The 18,116-nt window shown below is 47.0% G+C and overlaps 2 protein-coding genes across 3 annotated transcripts in view; one reads left to right on the top strand and one right to left on the bottom strand.

The window, feature by feature from the left end:
• Kcnip1 (potassium voltage-gated channel interacting protein 1) overlaps positions 1-18,116 on the top strand; it is a 360,908-nt gene that overhangs the window by 23,876 nt on the left and 318,916 nt on the right. The window lies entirely within an intron of this gene.
• Positions 43-5,645, bottom strand: Kcnmb1 (potassium calcium-activated channel subfamily M regulatory beta subunit 1). The gene is made up of 3 exons (XM_028756455.1): positions 5,512-5,645; positions 3,980-4,151; positions 43-312 (listed from the first exon to the last, which is right to left on the bottom strand). The coding sequence occupies exons 1-3, from the start codon at positions 5,643-5,645 to the stop codon at positions 43-45; spliced, it is 576 nt and encodes a 191-aa protein (XP_028612288.1).

The raw sequence follows: 18,116 nt of genomic DNA, 5'->3' as shown, positions 1-18,116 counted from the left end.
CTGGTCTATTATTTCTCTATGCTGCGGTCAGAAGGGACTGGTCTATTTCTGAGCTGCCAAGATGGATAGGGACCTGTTGAGCTTCACCATGGCAATAATAAGAAGGCCACCAGTCAACAGGAAGGTGGGCCAGAAGAAGGAGAAGAGGAGGACTTGGGGCCCATAGAGACGCTGGTACACAACGCTGGTCTCATTGACTTGAGGTGCAGAAAAGCAATTGAAATCATGGTGCTTGTTGAAATTGGCTCTGACCTTCTTCACATCGACCAAGGCTGTCTGGTAGTTGTCCAGGTTCCTGGGGATATAGGAGCACTGTGGGGGAGAAGCAGGAGTACTTAGGCTTTTAAATACACACTTTTAAGAGGCCTGGGGTGAGGCTTTGGGGTACGAGAAAAAGATTTGGGCTCAGGAGTCAGCCACTGGAAAGCAAGGTTGCCATCTGTGTATGGATGGTGTCCTTGGTGCCACTCAACATGATAGTGCACACCTGAATACAGGGTCAATTAGAGGCCTGCATCTACTTTTATTTGCTGTGAAATCTTAGGCAAATTGCTCACCCTCTCTGAGCCTTCATAGTTTCATTACTGAGATGGTTTAATGGTGTCACAGATGGGCTAGAGAGAATTCTGAGTAATACAATTCCAGGGACAAGGGAGGGGGCGTTCTATATGAAAGCTCGTGCAGGTAACACTGAGAAGTGAAGCTAGACAGGGTAGTGACAGGGACCAGCTGGCGTCTGCCTCAGTGTCAGAATTGTCACCACTCCCTCTAGAGAATAGACACTATACCATGCACCAATACATCCAGAGAAGCCAGGAAACCTGATTTTAATACAAACTCTCAGGATTTCAAAATACTGGCTAAAATTCAAACCGAAGACTCTTTGAAGCCTTATCCTGTGCGAACCAAAGAAAATATGTTGGCACGCGGCGCTGTGACAGAATCCAAAGGGAAGAGAGAAAGTGCAGAAAAGAGCTTCAGGCAGGCAGAGCTCAGCGCACATTTAAACTCTGGCACTGGTAGTTGCCATTAGGAACCTTCTGGCCTGCGGAGCTGATGAGACCCAGCTGCAAAGCTCTGGAAAGACAGCCCAGAGTGGAGACCTGCCTTTTATCTTTCTGTACCAGAAGGACTGGGTGTCACTTGTGAACCACAAAGGTGAACCTCTCTGTAGACTTGCAGTGGAATACCAGAGGGGTGCTCATCAACATCAGCTCCTACCCTGTGGGGTTTGGACAGAGGAAGTGAAGACGTTCAAGGACCATGCTCTAGTGAAGTCATGTCCATGGTCAAATGTGTAAACCTGACGCTGATAGGCAAGAGTTGAGCTAGTCTCTCTCCCTTGGGATTCAGTTACCGCCTAAGCTTCCCATCCAGCAGCATGGAGGCGCCTCATCGTGGAGCTAATACATGGGAAATAAGGGAGCTGCAGGCAGATCAAGTCCCCAGCGAGCCCGAGAGAGCCAAAGCTCCTGGGGAATCTGGCCTTCGAAGACGTTGAGCACTGCAGGCTGCTTAATAGCAGGACCACCACTAGGAAGCTTTGACCATTGTGCACAGATTTCATTGTGGAACCAGGGAGGCCCAGGTTCAATCACAGCTCCTAAGCTGTGTGACCTTGACAACTAGAACACCCTCCTAAACCTTGTGAAGCCATTTTTGGTGGTGCCTACCTAGACCTGCCCTGGAGATTAAAGTAAGAAACTTACATAAAGCACTTGGCATAAGCCCAGATCTTATAAGTTCAAAATGGAAATAATAATGAATAATAATAATGCTGTCTTATCTACAAAACTGGAATAACTGCTGCTTTCCCATTTAAAGCATGAGCTCTGATATGGGGATCTGCACCCATCCCAGGGCACTACTGTGTCTTTTGTGTGCTTGAGGTTCCTCTAAATTCTATATTCTTGATTTGTTTCAAGGCCTTAAGGACTAGGACATTTTACCCCTCTCTGCCTGGACTGGTACAACCAGCCCTGAGTTATCTGCATGAGCTGAAATGTTAAAGACCCTGTCTCTAGTCTGAGGCTTCACTGGTGTTAGCATAGACTGCAAAGAGGGATTTAGAACCCCTTCCCTAGACGGAAGTTGATGGAAGGAGAGAAGAACAGCCCATGGAGGAGGAATAAGCACCTACCATGTCCAAAGGACATGCTACCAACTCAGACCATCAGCCAGCCACATATTCTGATGCTGGGCCAGAGAACGAAATGTGCTTGACTGTCCCAGCATGGCAGGCTACTCTTAACCCTCTGTGGTCTGTGGGTGTGTGGTTTAACAGCCTCCTACTAGAGAAGAAAGAATACATGCTCTCAAGCAGGGTTCATGCTACCTCTGGCTCCCTGGGCTGGCAACCTCAGAACCCCAGTGTGCCAAGAGTATAGCACCATACCATGGCATGTCATCTTTTAAAATGCTTTTCTCACTCCTGGGATAAATTATGGTTGCTGGATGCCCAAGAGGAAGGAGGAACCACTGGTAGAAGCTAATCCTAGTGGGCCTTGAGGTTCTTCTCTGACAGAATCATGCTAACCATGACCAGACATCTGAGTTCTACATACTGCCACCCCTTCCTTCCATGCCCCCAGCATCAGAGAGCCTACAGAGCCCAGCTCCAAACACACACACCAGACACCTTGCCCTTTCTGTCCCACCAGCCTCAATTCTGACTGTATATTATCCTTGTGACAGGTCCACATCCATCCTGGGGTCTGCTGCAGCCTAACTTCCATCCAGTAAATGACCCTACATGGCTTCTGAGCCTGTCTTCCCAGTATCACCTGAATGGTGACCGTAGGCCTCCAGCGGCTCATAGCAATAGCATCCAGCCTTAGATTCATCTAGAGAGCCCCACCAACTGATCTATACCCAGGGATTTTCTTGCCTCAGTTGGTTAGTGTAGAATTCTGGTTTTGTTAAGTCTAGATGGCTCTCACACACAGCCAGAGTTGAGATACCCCAATTTACATGCTGTTATTAATTCCGTAGTTGTACAGAAGACGTCCTCAGGCAAAAGACCGTAGACCTTCAGCCTCTTCTGGCCACTCCATCAGATGGCATTTCTGGAATCAGTCTTATAGCCACTGCCCTTGCCTAGCCTTCTCATGCCCATTCTAGGTCACAATGTACACTAGGATGCTGTGCGTCCATCATCACTTGTTTCTGTGGCTACAAGATTGCCTATTTTGAAAAGCTCAGCTTAACACTTCTCTACTCCGGGCCACACTGATGACGTCCTTGAGCCCATCACTCTCCTCTCTGTTCTCTGCAGCACTGGTCCTCCCTCCCTACTGTTAGTGTCCCTATATAAGCTCTCTCCTCTTGAGACCCTTGTGCCTGACCTGAGAAGGCCCAGTGGTTGTTGGATAAATGGGGAAAGTGAAGGAATGGAGAAGATAGAAGGGAACCAACCTGTCTGTGCAATAGAGAGGACTAATTGACATCAAGGGAGGTATAGATGAGGGAAAATCTCTTAAATATTTGTTGTGGAGGTTGCTATTGTCCTGGCTCCCAGGTGGCCCATGGATTCACCCAGCTCCACTGATGGACTCCATTGGTGGAAGAAGTAACCAGTAACGACTGCTTCCCTGCCCTGAGTGCCCACCATTTGCCAATTTAGCATGAAAACTGGGACATCTGGCTATGTATGAGAACCATTTAGATTTAACAAAACCAGTACTTTGGTCATAGCACTGAATTTTAGTATAGTGCTTTTAGGTATGGCATTAGCGTCCATTTACAAGGACGGAATCAAGAGACTCACAGGACCTCAGTGCCCAGTGCACAGCCAATTAGGGGCAATTCAAACCACCCAGGCCTGTCGGTTCCAACATGGAAGATCCGAGGCTGAGTCTACCTCAAGTTAGCCATAAGATTTCACTGAAGTGGGTTACTATATCTTGGCTTTAGAGACATGGTCCGCTGGGGACAAGCTCACAGATCTGCAAGGCTAATATACCCAGCTCCCATCCATTACCTGTTGGTTTTGATCCCTAGTGTCTTCCGTGTGATACAGTATGGCCCATCTGCCCACAGCTGATACATTGACCCAAAGGCATGGGTACTGGGGCACCTTCTTGCCCTCCAGCTCTTCTTGGTCCTTGATGTTGACTTCAATCAAGTGACAGGTGGATTCCTGGGTCCACACACTGGGGAGACAACACACACACACACACACACACACACACACAAATATCCCTTAAAAACAAGGGCAACACACACCCCACTTTGAATCCCTGATTCCCTGAAAGCCTTTGGAGATGTCCAGAGCTGGGACTTTCATTTTGTCATGGGCATGCAATACTAACTAGGTCCATGGTCCTAGAGTCCTGGACTCTGGGATAAATCACAATAATTTCAGACTGGTTGTCTCTTGGACATTTTCTACATAATTGTTCTCTGACCTTGCTAGCCACCCCACACCTGACTTTTTTTTTTTTTAAAGATCCCTATAGCTAGCTGAGTCCCACTGTAGAGAAAGTGAGGCAGAATTTCTCAGCTGCTTGGGCCCTGGCACTGTTGTTGTTTTAAATGCTCATCATGGGATTGGTTGAGCAGCCAAGCCCAAGACCTTCTTATCCATATCATCTGCAAGTCACATGTAGAGATGAAAACCTCACATGGGATAGGTAATTTAGGGGAGGCGTAGGAGTAGGGGGAGCACAGCATCTGAGGCAAGGGCTGAGTAGCTTCAGAGTCTCTGCCCTTTCCCCTAAAAAAAGAGGAACTATGTGAGGGGCCTGACATGGTCAGGGTTGGAGGGTGGCAGGATAGAGCCAGGGAGGCCCGTGGCTGCTCAGCAGTGCCTCACTTGGTGAGACTCTGGCCTGGCACAAATGCAGCATTGCAAAGCAAGGATGTAGACCAGACCCAGAAGAGGCCAAGAGGCTCATCAACTCCTAAGCAAATGGATTGTGACTCAGCTCGCTGTATCCTGTGGGAGACGCACTGTCAGACAAGAGAGGATTATCAGGGGCCAGAATCTGCCCAGAAGGAGAGTGTGAGACTCAGCAAAGGGTGAGCTGAGAGACCAATGTGTGTCTGTTCCAAAGACAACAGCAATCAGGAATCCCACAGCTCTTCTTTAAAGGCTGGAGGGATGACATGTCTCAGAGTGTGAGGCACGAGGGTACACAGCACTCTCTGAGATTCCTGCCTAAACTTTGAGGGAACAGATGTCTACTCAGTGCAGAGACTACTTACTGGGAAAACCCAGGCAAGGAGAGGCACGCTCAGCAAAGAGGGAGCTCCCGTCTCAGAGCCATTTGTGCAGACTGCTGCCAGAGTCTGCCACTGTGACCCCCACTCCCCACCCCCAAGGATCATTGGCAGGCTGTTTCTTATGACATTGGCATCCTGCACCTGTCATCACCAGCTCTGACTGGCAAGTCTCTTCTGTTCTGCTCCCCCAGCACCTAAGCCTAAGGATGAAGAATGACTGGTCTGTCCAGACTACCGTGAGGGATCGAGGGTAGGGTAGGTTGATCTAGGCAGTGGAGAGGTCCATACCTTTTCTGGTAGAGAGGCAGCACAGTGGTACCCAGGATGTAGTAGGTGATGGCGGCACATACTACCATTGCCAGCCCCAGGCAGAGGGCTCGTGTCTCTCCGCGCTTCTGGGCCATCACCAGCTTCTTCCCCATGGCTACCGGAGGCAACAGTCATTTCTAACACCACAAAGACAAAGAGAAATGCAATTAGCCTAAGTGATAGATTCATAGGAAGGAGGGCAAGTGCGATGGGATGCAACCAAATAACATTGCTCTTATTCGAGTATAATAATATGTGGGGCTTTGCAACTTCCAATAGGGCTGTGCCTTACAGGGGCCTTTTCTGGTCTCTGGTAACAGCCTATGGTTAGCTTTTAAATACTCAGGATCCATTATCACCAATTATCTCCTGGAGAAGCTCAGCACATTTGTGGGTATTTCCTTGAGGTGCCAGCTTCTTTCAGTGAGCCCTCCTAGACTCTTGGGCATTCCCAAGATGAGTGGCAGCAGGAGTCTGGTCAAGGCTATAGCATGGGAACCCAGAAGGGAACGAAAGGATGTCATCTGTTCCCGAGAGGTCCAGCTCCTGTGACTGGTTGTCATCTTACCTGCCCATAATGTCCCAATGGCTCACCAGTCACATGGAGTCAGTTCTCAAAGAAACATCAACCCCTATGCTGTATCCCGAGATTCAGTTTAAATGTAACACTTCGGTGGGGATCTGGGATTCAGTAGACCTAATGAGAACCTCCAACAAGGAGGAGGATGCGAAGCTTTGATAGCCATTGTGACCTAAGACAGGCAGAAATGGGTTTCCATAATAACAGAAGAGATTTCACTTAAGACTACAGGGAGACTATCCCAGTTGTGAGATACTACATGTCCCAAGACTCCTTGGATGAAACTCTTGTGTAGAAAAGTCACCTTAGGTTTGGGCTTGATCTAGGATAGTTGGAAAGGGTTAAAAAAGAGTCCTGTGTGGCGTAACTGTTGGGTTGTTAACCTCTTCCTTAGAAGGACTTGGGATAGAGTGTGTAAGGTTTGGGGGAGTGTGGAGAAGAGAGGTCATCAGACACAAGATCAAGTCCTGGCTTTGCTGCTTAGCAGCCACGTGACTGTTGAAACAAGAAAAACAATGCCCGTCTCAGAGTCCTGATGCAGATTCACCAACACCTCTGAGCATCACCCACTTGCTACAATGGAGCCCTCCATAAACATTAGTTATCATTAACTGAAGAACTGAAGAAGCTTAGAACACTCTGCTAGGTCCTATCCTGATGACAAATGACAAGACCTCCAGGCTGTCCACAAAAAAGATGCCCAGACCAGGGTCAGCAGGCCAGGCAGGCTCTCCGGAGTCAGAACTCTGATGGGCAGCAGGAGAGGTAGGGATTTTCACCACCCTATCCATATCACCACAGGCTGCTGTCTCCCACCATCTCCCCTCAGCCTCAGCTTCCCAGAAGCCCTTCCCAAGCTCTCTGGGATGTAGCACTCACAGTTCCCTGGGTCTCCGCTGGCAGATGGTTTCTCTCCACTCTCCCCCCTACCCCCACCCCAAGTCAGGCCCAGGAGTTCTAGCAGGAAGTTTGGTCTCTCAGCTGGTCTCCAGGGAAGCAGTCTTCAGTCCCATCTGGGTAAAGCCTCCATGCCCAAACATGGTCAAGTCTGAGCACACAGCTTGCTCCGGGACAAAAACTCCACAAGCAGGTACCTAGCCTCGCAGCTCTCAGCTGCTGTTGGGGACTCTGCCCCTGCATTTCCCAGAGTCTCCTGGGAAACAGATGTCAAACAGCAAAACCCATTACTCACCCCACAAGACCATCCTGCTGTATATACGGAAATGTTTCTTCTACACTCCCTCTCTTGGGATGACAGAAAGCCAGGAATAGGAAACAATCTTCCTTGTGCAGTGCAGGGGAGAGAGGTAGAGGGGTTGGGCTTGTCACTAGCCCCTGGTATATTCACACCGGTGCAGCCAAACCCTCCCACCTTTGTCCCTGACGTCCTGTGTGACTTGGAACAAGTCACGGCACCTCTCTGCACCTGTTTTCTCCCTTTTATCATTAGCGTTTTGAAAACTTCACTTTGTTCAGGATTGTGAAGTGAGAGATGGTGAAGTCCAGAGAAAGGAGGAAACTCCACCTTTTAAAGAGCACTGGGGCTGAGGCTGGGAGCAGTGGGTCCCACAGCTGCTCCCAGCCAACCGTCCAGATCTGGGGACAGTGCCGTGCTGGAGACCTACCACAAACTGACTCTGCTTCATAGGCAGAAAGTTGTTGCAACCAATAAGACAACTGAACATTGGTGCAGGGGCTGGAGGGGGCATACAAACCTGCTTGTGCACTCCAGGTCCTCATTGAAAAAGAACAAGCCCACCCAGCCCTGCTACCCATGCTCACACCCTTCAGTGCCCTGCTAGGCATCTGCATAGAATTGAGAACGGCAGACTTGATGGCTGGTCCAGAGTTTCTCTACTTGATGGGCAGAGACAGATTAGAAGTTGACCGCTCCCAGTGGCAAATCCCAGCCATCCCTGCCCACTAAGGGACTGTTCTAACACCTCAAATCATACCTCTGATATGTCCCTAGGCACCTAAATTCTAGAGCTTGCCTCTGGTGTCCCCAGTCCCAGGGCAGTGGGTGCAGCTTGGATATTCCTGTCCATTGAGTGTCTGCACCTCTCACCTAAGCCTGCCACCTGAGGGTCTGATAAGGCCTAGAAGGAAAATTGTCACTCAAGGCTCCTTGGTACTCTGGTGGTGAGTACCATGCCATCCCCCCCCTTTTTTTCTCATTGACTCTAGCAAAAGAGTCAACCTCCTGTCATCTGAAGGCTGCTAGCAGAATACTGGCTCCCATGTGCAAAGGAGAAGGGCCTCAAAGCCAAACCCCACAGTGACACACTTCCTCCAACAAGGTTACACCTCCTAATAGTACCACTCCCTGGACCAAGCGTATTCAAACTTCCACAGGGTGATTTCCTGCACAGCTATCATAATTATATCAAGAGTATGGTAAGTGATTTCAAATGGGGTGGTCCCTGTTGCTGCTGGTGGTAGGAATCAAACACCTGAGATGACTGTGGGGTAGCCATGTGGAGCTTAGAAATATGAGAGTTATCCTCCCATCAACACCTCACACCGCTGCACAGTTAGAACAGAAGGGCAGTCAAGAGAAGGATTTTATATTTACTGAGCATCTTCATTGCGCCAGGCCACGGGCTATTAGTCAGCTTTCCATGGCTGTGTGTTCAGAGGCTTCAGCTCTGATAGACTGGCTGTGTTATCTGTAGGGCTGTGGAAAAGCAGAACACAGTACGGACAGAAGCCTCTCGCTTCTGTACCTCCACTTTCTTTGTGAGGAACAGGGTACAAACAGAGAAAGGGTCCAAGAACACATAGATGATACACCCTTCAAAATCACACCCCTGGTGACCCCACTTTCTCCCAGGAGGCCTTGCTTCCTAACAAGTCTACAATCTTCTAGTAGCGCCACCTGCTGGCAACCAATGGTTCCAAATATGGGAGGCATTCAAGATCCAAATTGGAACACCAAGCTATATGGATCACCAACCTCCCTTAGCCAAGGAGCTGCTTTCTGCTGCTTTAGCTACCCACGTGGTTTAGTTGCCTTTCTATTGCTGCAGAGAGACACCGTGACCACTGAAACTCTTGCAAAGGAAAAAATTTAATTGGGACTGGGTTACAGTTTAAGAGGTTTAGACCGTTATCATCATGGTGGAGAGCAGGCAGACGTGGTGCTGGAGAGTCCTACACTTTGACTCACACTGGGCATAGCTTGAGCATATGAGACTCCGAACTCACCTCCACAGTAACTTCTTCCAACAAAGCCACACCTACTCCAACAAGAGCACCCTATACCAAGAAGGCCACACCTCCTAATAGTGCCACTCCCTATGGGCCTGTAGGGGCCATGTTTATTCAAATCAACATACCTTGTTTAACCATGGTCATAAAATATTGATAGAATATTCTAGAAATAAGCAATTCATACATTTTAAATAACTTTTATTATGGTATATTGTTTTAATTACCAGTAATTATTTCTTACTGTGGCTAAATTATAAATTTAATTTTGTCGTAGGTGTGCATGTACAGAGAAACTGATTCTACTTGGGGTTTGGTGGTTCCTGTGCTTTCAGTTATCTAAGGAAAGTTTCATAAAGTGCACAAATACACATTCATTTTTACCAGCAAACCCCACAAAGGCCCGAGCTTTCTGTCAGCCAAGTGATTTTCCCCAGACCATGCCCAGAATGGGACGCAATGGATCTTGGATCTGAATCTGTGCCCACTGACTCCACAGACCCCTCTGTCACTCAGGACTCCCACGGGAGCCATGGCTGAGAGCATCAGTCTGCATGCAGCTGGTTTACAGCCCCTCTCATCCTCCCAAACCCCCTTTCCGATTTGGCAGCTGCTTACTTATGTAAGCCCCTTCGAGTCAGCATCTAGTCTCCAGCAACACTTGGTGAGTAAGTCCCACAGATCAGCCATGTCTGAAGCCTCTGCCCTGTGTGTGTCATGTCCTGCGTGTCTCAGGGAGAGTGAGCTGGTGGCCCCAGGACAGACATCTCAGTGCCCATTGTGCCTAGACTCTGGGCACATCCTGCTGAGGCAAATATCATCAGCTTTATCCTCTGTGGGAGGTCAGATTGTTAAAACTACAAAAGAAAAACAGAGAACGACGTATTTATGAGAGCATGGTGGTCTCCCCTTAGCCACGGTTTTGGTATTGGCGACTTCCCTTCCCCATGGTCAACAGCAGCCTGAAAATACAACATGGAAAGTTCCAGAGATAAATAATTCATAGATTTTTAAATTACTTTCATTGCCTTACGTCATCATAATTGCTCTATTTTATTGTTAGTTATGGTTAAATTTTCCCTTACCAGATCTGCAAATTAAACTTTATCATAGATATGTGTATATCAGAAACATTACAGTATGTGTAGGATTTGTGGTTGCAGACATCCACAGGGGTCTTGGAATTCCTTCTCCACAGACAAGAGCAACTGCAACAAAAACAAATGCAGGGAAAATAACTAGAGGAGAAGGTTTGTAGCACTGAAACGGCCAAATAGAGCAGCAGCAAAATTCAACATCATTAGGAGAATTAAACATCATGAAAAGACATGGGAAGCAGTCCTGTGTGGTCATTCTCTAGTGTGAGGTCTCTCCTCTCTCTCCTCTCTCTCTCTCCCTCTCCCTCTCTCTCTCTCTCCCTCCTCCTCCTCCTCCTCCTTCCCCCCTCTCTCTCTCCATCTCCTCTCTCTCTCTCCTCTCTCTCCTTTCTCTTTCCTTCCTCTCTCTCCCTTCTCTCTCCCTTCTCTCTTCTCTCTCTCTCCCTCTCTCTGTTTCCCTCCTCTCTCTCTCTCTCTCTCTCTCTCTCTCTCTCTCTCTCTCTCTCTCTCTCCCATTTCTGCCTTGTTTAACCATACATTCCTCAGCCCCATTTTTCTTCCTTCATAACCAGGCATTCTAACCTGCTGTGCTATTAACACAGTATTCTTTAGCAGCTTGCAGCCCCTCTTTGGAACAGGCAGAGCATGGCTAAAGCACAGGTAGGCTGACTGTACATAAATGTCTGTTCCTTGTTGCAACATTTCCTGTCTTTGTGGGAAAGCTGGACAACAAAAAGTGCGAGAAGAAGACCAGATATGATTTCAACCCCTAGGTAGCACATCTGCATCCACAGTGACATGAAGGACTCAAGTACCCTGGCCTCCCTCGGCACACGCTTTGGCCAGCTTCTTTCTTTGGGTAACGTCACATTGGCCAATATACATCCTCCATCATCCTGTCTCCATCAGAATGCAAGCCCACTAAGACCAGGGACTGTCACTGCTTTTATTCTGTATCGCATTTTGAGCTCCAAGAGAAATACACCAAGATCCCTGGACCTTGCTGTGGTGGTCATTTGATTGGAGAAAATCTTAGTGTTTCATGTCACAGAATATTATCATTTGTGTTTGTGTGTTCCCAAAACATCTTCCTAAGGGGGTTGCACGTTTCCATTATGTGACTAGCTCAGGGTAGGCATCATCCAAGCTGTGTTGGTGGATGTTTGAGGATTGTAGGAGTTGGTAGCAACAACTTAAGGAAGGGTTTATTTTGACTCACAGTTTGAGAGATTACAGTCCATTAAAGAGGGGAAGGGGAGGCATCAGGTGCGCCAGGCAGCTGGTCATGTAGTATCCTCAAGAAGTGGAAAGAGATGAGCGCTGGTACTCAGTTGACTTGTCTGTTTTATTCGTTCTGAGACCCTAGGCCATGGACACAGCTATATACATTATGGGTGGGTCTTCCTTGTTCAGTTTCTCAAAACAGCCTCCTTGACATAAAGTTGTGTTACTGTGGTGATTCTAAATGCAGTCAAATTTAACCATGAAGATTAATCATTCTAGGAACAATGTTAGTGTCTGATGGAACTCAGTCAGTCTTTTTCACCATATATACCCAGTTCATATACACATAAACATGTCATTTCTCATGAACTGACTGGTACAAGGTACAATAAATTTATAAGGTTAGATTTCAGAGTCCAACTCAGGGGTAGAAATGAGAATGACATAGATGTGTAAAACGCCAATAGCCCCCCCCTTTTTTTTGATGTTCTAACCAAGTACCTGAGGGTGGGAACGTATACAGAAGAAACATATATCTAGTTCACAGTTTTGAAAGCTAGACATCTAAGACTGGGTAGCCCCTTCTATCAGTCTCTGGTGAGGACCTCCTTGTCTGCATTTTAGCTTGGTGGGTAGAATCATGACAGCATGACAGGAGAGAGAGAGAGAGAGAGAGAGAGAGAGAGAGAGAGAGAGAGAGAGGTACTTGATGGGCCTGCCTCTTGTCCTGAGGTTAAAGAACCTGGAGTCCAGAGTCCACTTTGGCATGTTGATGCCAAAAGGCACCTCAGCTAGCCTTTTGCCCTGAGTTTGAGACATAAGAGGATTTTCCTAGCCCAGCTCAATCCTGATGTGGGCCAGAAGGGACCGGGCATAAACATGGCTGGAACCTGAGGGAATTCATCTTTAACGATGGCTCGTGGGGCTCAAAACACAAGAGATGTCACTTGGGGGCTGAGACAACAAAGTGGATCTCTCCACTTCTGCCTGCCTGCAGCCTCAGGCAGTATGTCCCATTGACGGGGAACCTTTCTCATTCCTTAACCACTCACTGTGGTGGCTAAGACTGGAGACTCTCACAGTTGTCAGGGCCATAGACTCTGAAGCTAAATCTTGAGGATTCTCTGAGAGCCTTTGTAAGGCAATGTTACAGGCCATCAGGTTAGGGAGGATTTATACCTTTACAGCAAAAATATACAAGCAGGGCAAAGTGACGCCATTTCCTTTCTCCTCCATCTTTGGAGAACTGGTTCATCATCGAGGCACTTCCTAAGATATGCTTGCTCTTGATAAATACTGTGAATTCATACAGACTATGGGCAGCACTGTGTCTGCAGTGTAGGGAAACACAGAGGATACTAGAACAACGTAGGTACTAGTCAGACTAGGGTAGAGGACGAGGGAATGAATGTGAGCTAAACCCAGAATCAGGAGGAGACACTTCCTGAGAGGAGATGCCTTCTTTCTCAGTGGGGGACCTCACCGTCCTGGGACCCTTTTCTGTCTCACCTGATCCCTGAGTTAGCTAATCCTGGATCTACTCTCTCAGTCAGTCACTCAATCCTAGGTGGATCCTAGCTGGATGTAACTGGTAGACGGGTAGCAGCTTCTCTTGTGGCCAGCTTCCAGGGCTGAGATACTGCTGGGGTGTAGAGCGGGTCTGCAGCGCACGTACATCTAACAGCCAGACTCCCCATGAGCTTCTGCAGCAGGAACACCTACAAGCAGAGCTGATCAAAGAGTCTGAGCCCATGGAGAATCTGCAACCCTCAGAGACAGAAGTAATGGCTCAAAGCTCTGCAAGCTTGCCTGTCAATATTAAAGTTGCTCCTTTGTAGCCCCCGGCAGGTAAGAACTGAGGAAACATAGGTTACAGAGCCGGGGTTTCACTGATACCTGCAGAATATGTCGAAACATTCCAGGTTATTTCTCTATACTAAAGATCAGGCTGGCAAAGACTCTAGGACCAAGGGCTCCTATCACTTTTAGATTATGGTGTATGCCACATGCCCTTTTAATATATTTATGCCAATGTATGCCCTCAGAGTATGGATGTGAAATAAGCCAATACCATACAACTTCATCATGACCGTGGATTCATGTTGTGTGTAGTGTGCAGTCCATGAAGGCAGGAAGGAAGGCCATTGTAGAAGAGGACTGTGAGCATCTGCAGAATGGGCCATCAGTGGGGTCCTGGAGCTACTCCCCCATAGACTCTGAAGGATGGCTCTACTTGACACTGTTGATTTTAGAAAAATGGCAACTATTTCACGCCAGACTTAACTTGCTTTCCCTAAGCAACTAGCACTCATCTGTCATCTACATATCAGTAGAGAAATATTTCATTTGTCCCCAGATTTCTTTTCTTAAGAGTCCTAGGAAGAAATCCCTGAAGACAGCCTCCTCATCTCCTGACACTCAGTGGGCCATTATATTACTCATTATCAACTTGTGGAATGCCAGCCTTGGGTGGGTCCTGCAGGAATACTCAGGCTGACAGCTTTCTCTATATGTAGTGTTTGCATTCAAAGCTAGCAGGTGCATGTTTCAGGGAATTTGGTACAGTCAAAACAAAAAGAAGAATATTACAATTTAATCAAGTTTCAATCAAGGAAACCATTGTCAATATCAGTGGGGTGTGCTCTAAAGATACAAAACCTTTCCAGAAGCAAAGTTAGGAGTATATTGTCTAAAATGGACTGCATAATTATAAATATGTTCTTGGTTTCAATAGAGACATGTTCCCATTCATGTAATACTATCTTACTAAACAGCATTTTGTGCTTCTGGGAAAATCCATCTTATGTGAGTGCCTACAATATTATTATTTTCCTCTAATAAGATACTTTTACTGTTATAGAGTGTGACTATTGTAAACTATTCTTCAGTGGCAATCTTTGGTTGTCCAGCAATCATTTTGATCATTTCTTTCTAATATATTCCTAACAGCAGGGATCTGGGTCAAAGAATATTAGATTTTAAGAGGGCTCTCCTGCTGCTTGTCTTTTTTTCTGTAAACATGGGATTCAAATAAGACACACACTCTGCTCTACCAGTGATCTAACAGCCCAAAGAGAATGGATTGGTTCACACACAGCTTTGAAACATGGGTTGGAACTCAAGCCTGAATCTGGGGCCTCCTGGGAGTATCAGAAGCCAGCCAGGATTCCCAGCCTCTTAACTCCTAGACTATGTTCTCACCTCTCCTCTTCTGTAGATTTCTCCATCAGAGAACTCAGTCTCCGAGCACTGACACATGTGTGCCAGGCACTGCTCCGAACACCTGGGCTGAGGCACAGCACATAATTCAACCCCATAAGGTCAGTTCTTTGACGGTCCTCCTTTTAGAGATGGGGACATTGAGGCAGAGCCAAAAACTTCTCTGAGACCACAGTGGCTGGTGAGATGCAGAACTTCTACCCCTTGGTGTCTAATGACTCCAGTAGAACATTCTTTGACTTCATTATGGACAGGAAATTTCCAACACAGTAGCCACTGGTCACTACTAAACCTTGAAATATGTTCAATTTTAATTTATCTCAATGTAAACAGCCACATGTGGCTAGTGACCTAGGAGACAGACTCTGCTGAAGCGAGTCCTTGGGGTCCTTCTGTACTTCTGTCTGAGGGAGGATTCAGCTAGCCCGAGTCTTCTCACGATGCTTTGAACCATGCTGTGTGCCCTACGGCCACCTCCAGGGTGGGTGGTGCTGACCTGCTTGCCTGGGATGATCAAAAGAGACACTCCAGGGAGAGACCTTTTAATCCCTTTTGTTACACATTAATGAAAACTTCTGTCTGTGATCTATAAATCATAAAAAAATCACTCAGCAAATGCCAGCCTTCGCCCCTCCCTCCACTCTTTGTAAATATTATTTGATTTGCTACAGGCTTCCCTGGGAGTTCACAAAGGAGCCTTAAGTCCTGCCTTCCCTCTGGGACCCTGTCTTTAAGGAGGTCAATGGACAGGTATTGGAAGCAGGTTCCTAAAAGCTGTCATTTCCTGAGTGTTTCCCTAATGTCAGGCACTGAACAAGGCCCAGCACACTCCTCACTAAAGCACTGGAACACATGACCATACACCAAGAGGCTTAATCCACAGAAGAGACTCTCCTTTTGGGTCTACAGGTCAGAAAGATGAAATCAAGAACTGAGCGGTTCTGAGTTCCTCAGAGCACACTAGGGTCCCTCCTGCCTCATCCAGCTTCTGGCAGCTCCTAGGTCTCCTTTGCTTGTGTCTACATCACCTCAACCTGCACCTCCATCTTCTCACAGCTTTTTTCTCTGATACTCTTGTAGCTCCTGCATGTTGTGGCCTTGAGGTCACTCTGGAGCTATCTAGCAGTTGATTAGTCAAGAGCCAGAGAAAGAATGTGGTGATTAAAAGTTTGAAATACACATTGGCCTGCAAGTAGTATACACAGTTTCTCTTCGTCTACCATTGTCAGGCCATGGTCACTTGGTCCCATCCAGATGCAAGGGGAACCGGGAAATGGGAAATATAGGCCCTGGATCTGATAGTTGTTTCTCAGCGTGAATGGGACTTTTAAGTGTTTCAAGAAAGAAGTGTCAGCTTTTGTTGGCTGGCTGACCACAGCTGCCTCAGCTGTATTCATCCATGTCTTCCTTATGTCTGTAATTCATTCTTACATTCCTTTCCTTTTAGAAGAGGACCTGTAGGCCCACAAAAGTTAAACGATTTGACTAAGGCCAGTGAGCTTAACCCATGGACTGCCATCCCAGATTGAACAAAAGGAGAAAAAGAGAAGCCAGCTGTGCGCTCTTACTGTGTGCACACATCCTAGTCAGCACCAAGGACCACGTGACTGCTGCTGTTCTGACGGACATAGACTGTCTTCCTTTGAACCGTGAGCCAAAATAACCCTTTGCGCCTTTAAGATGTCTTTTGTTGGTTATCTAGTCAGAGCAACAGGAAGAGTGAGTAGGGACTGGAGAGTTGTCTACACTGTAAAGAGGGTTTGCTGTTTTTACAGAGGACCCAGGTTCTGTTCCCACCACCCACATAAGATGGCTCACATAGCCTGAAATGCCAACCAGGAGATCTGGCACGGTCTCTGAGGGCATCCACACTCATATGGGTATACACATTCACAAATGTGTAAGCATATGCATATATAAAAATAAAATATTTTAGTGTTTTATTAATCTTTGAGAATTCTGTACAATGTGTCTTGATAATATTTTCCCTCCTCTCCCTAACTCCTCTCAGGTCCATGCTAATCTTTCTGTTTCCCCATCTTCATGTTTTATTTTTTTAAATAACCCATCAAATCTACTTTGTGTTGCCTGTATACTCTCCCCTGATCCCCACCAAAGGTACTTTTTTACAGAAAGGTAACTAATACAGTCACAAATACAATCAACAAAATTATTGACTTGATTGGCGGGGGAAATTGCTCAGCCCCAAAAGAGAACATACTGCTCTTGCAGAGGCGCTGAGCTCATTCCCAGCATTCCCAGCATGCACTTCCGGTGAATCACGATCACCTGTGACTACAGCTCCAGATGGTTTGATGCTCCTTTCGGGCTCCACAGACATCGCACACACAACCACACACCCCATACACAGGCGCTTGTGCACACATATATAATTTAAAAATTAAAATAAATCTAAAACTGAAAGAAATGTATTGACATGGAACGCTCTGCTCCTTCCTGTTCCAAAAATACTGCTTGAGCTCCGACTCCAGTTTCTCCTCCGTGTTCTCAGCGGTCCCTCTGGGATCGAGGGGAGAGCTGGAGTTGTAGAGGCAGGAGGCAGAAAGGTAATACAGATCGAAGACAGGACAGCGAAAGGAGAACAGGAAATCCACGTGGGCCTCCTGTCCTAGAAAACTTTCTTAGTTTTGACGCGTGAAGGTTTTGGAGCAGTTTCCATTAGGAAAAAATAGCGGAGGAGAAATACGAGGTGCATAATAGTGAATTATGATGTGATCTTCCTTTTGTGTGTCTGTGGAAAACAGGCCCTTTATCTCTCCTTTGTTTAAATTCCTCGGGCAGGCTGAACGGTGCTCCTTGGCTGAGAATCCAAACAAGATAAACTTTGCTATGGGTAGAGTGACTGCAGGTTCCCATGGTCCCTTCTGAGTCCAGCCGTGTCTTCGGGGAGTGCTGTATCAATCATCCCATAGCCATGTGACAATGAAGCCCAAAAACCTAGCAACAAAAATGGTTCGTGATTTGTGTGTGTGTAGATCTTCGGGCTGGGCTCATCTTAGCAGTCCTTTACCTTAAACCTGTCTCATTTTAAATCAAAAGCAAATGATAGACAAGGAATACATTCTAGTGCTTTCCAGTATAGCAGGGAGACTTGTGGTTTTTATGGTATGTTTCATATTTCATGAAGAACTAGCAGGAGTCTGATGGCTCCCAGCATACACATGCCCAATTGTCCACATCCACACTCACACACATACACACACGCATATACACACTCACACACATATACACAC

The sequence above is a fragment of the Grammomys surdaster genome, unplaced genomic scaffold, assembly GCF_004785775.1.
Source record: "Grammomys surdaster isolate TR1022 unplaced genomic scaffold, NIH_TR_1.0 126121, whole genome shotgun sequence".
NCBI classification, from domain to species: domain Eukaryota; kingdom Metazoa; phylum Chordata; class Mammalia; order Rodentia; family Muridae; genus Grammomys; species Grammomys surdaster.
This window is presented reverse-complemented; position numbering and strand designations above follow the sequence as displayed.

Excerpts from the sequence above, each read along its gene's own strand:
- Kcnmb1 (XM_028756455.1), bottom strand. The coding sequence starts at position 5,645 with ATGGGGAAGAAGCTGGTGATGGCCCAGAAGCGCGGAGAGACACGAGCC. Across the intron at positions 4,152-5,511 it reads CTGCCTCTCTACCAGAAAAG|TGTGTGGACCCAGGAATCCA; the intron begins GTATGGACCTCT and ends TTGTCTCCCCAG. Across the intron at positions 313-3,979 it reads CTAGGGATCAAAACCAACAG|TGCTCCTATATCCCCAGGAA; the intron begins GTAATGGATGGG and ends TCTCCCCCACAG.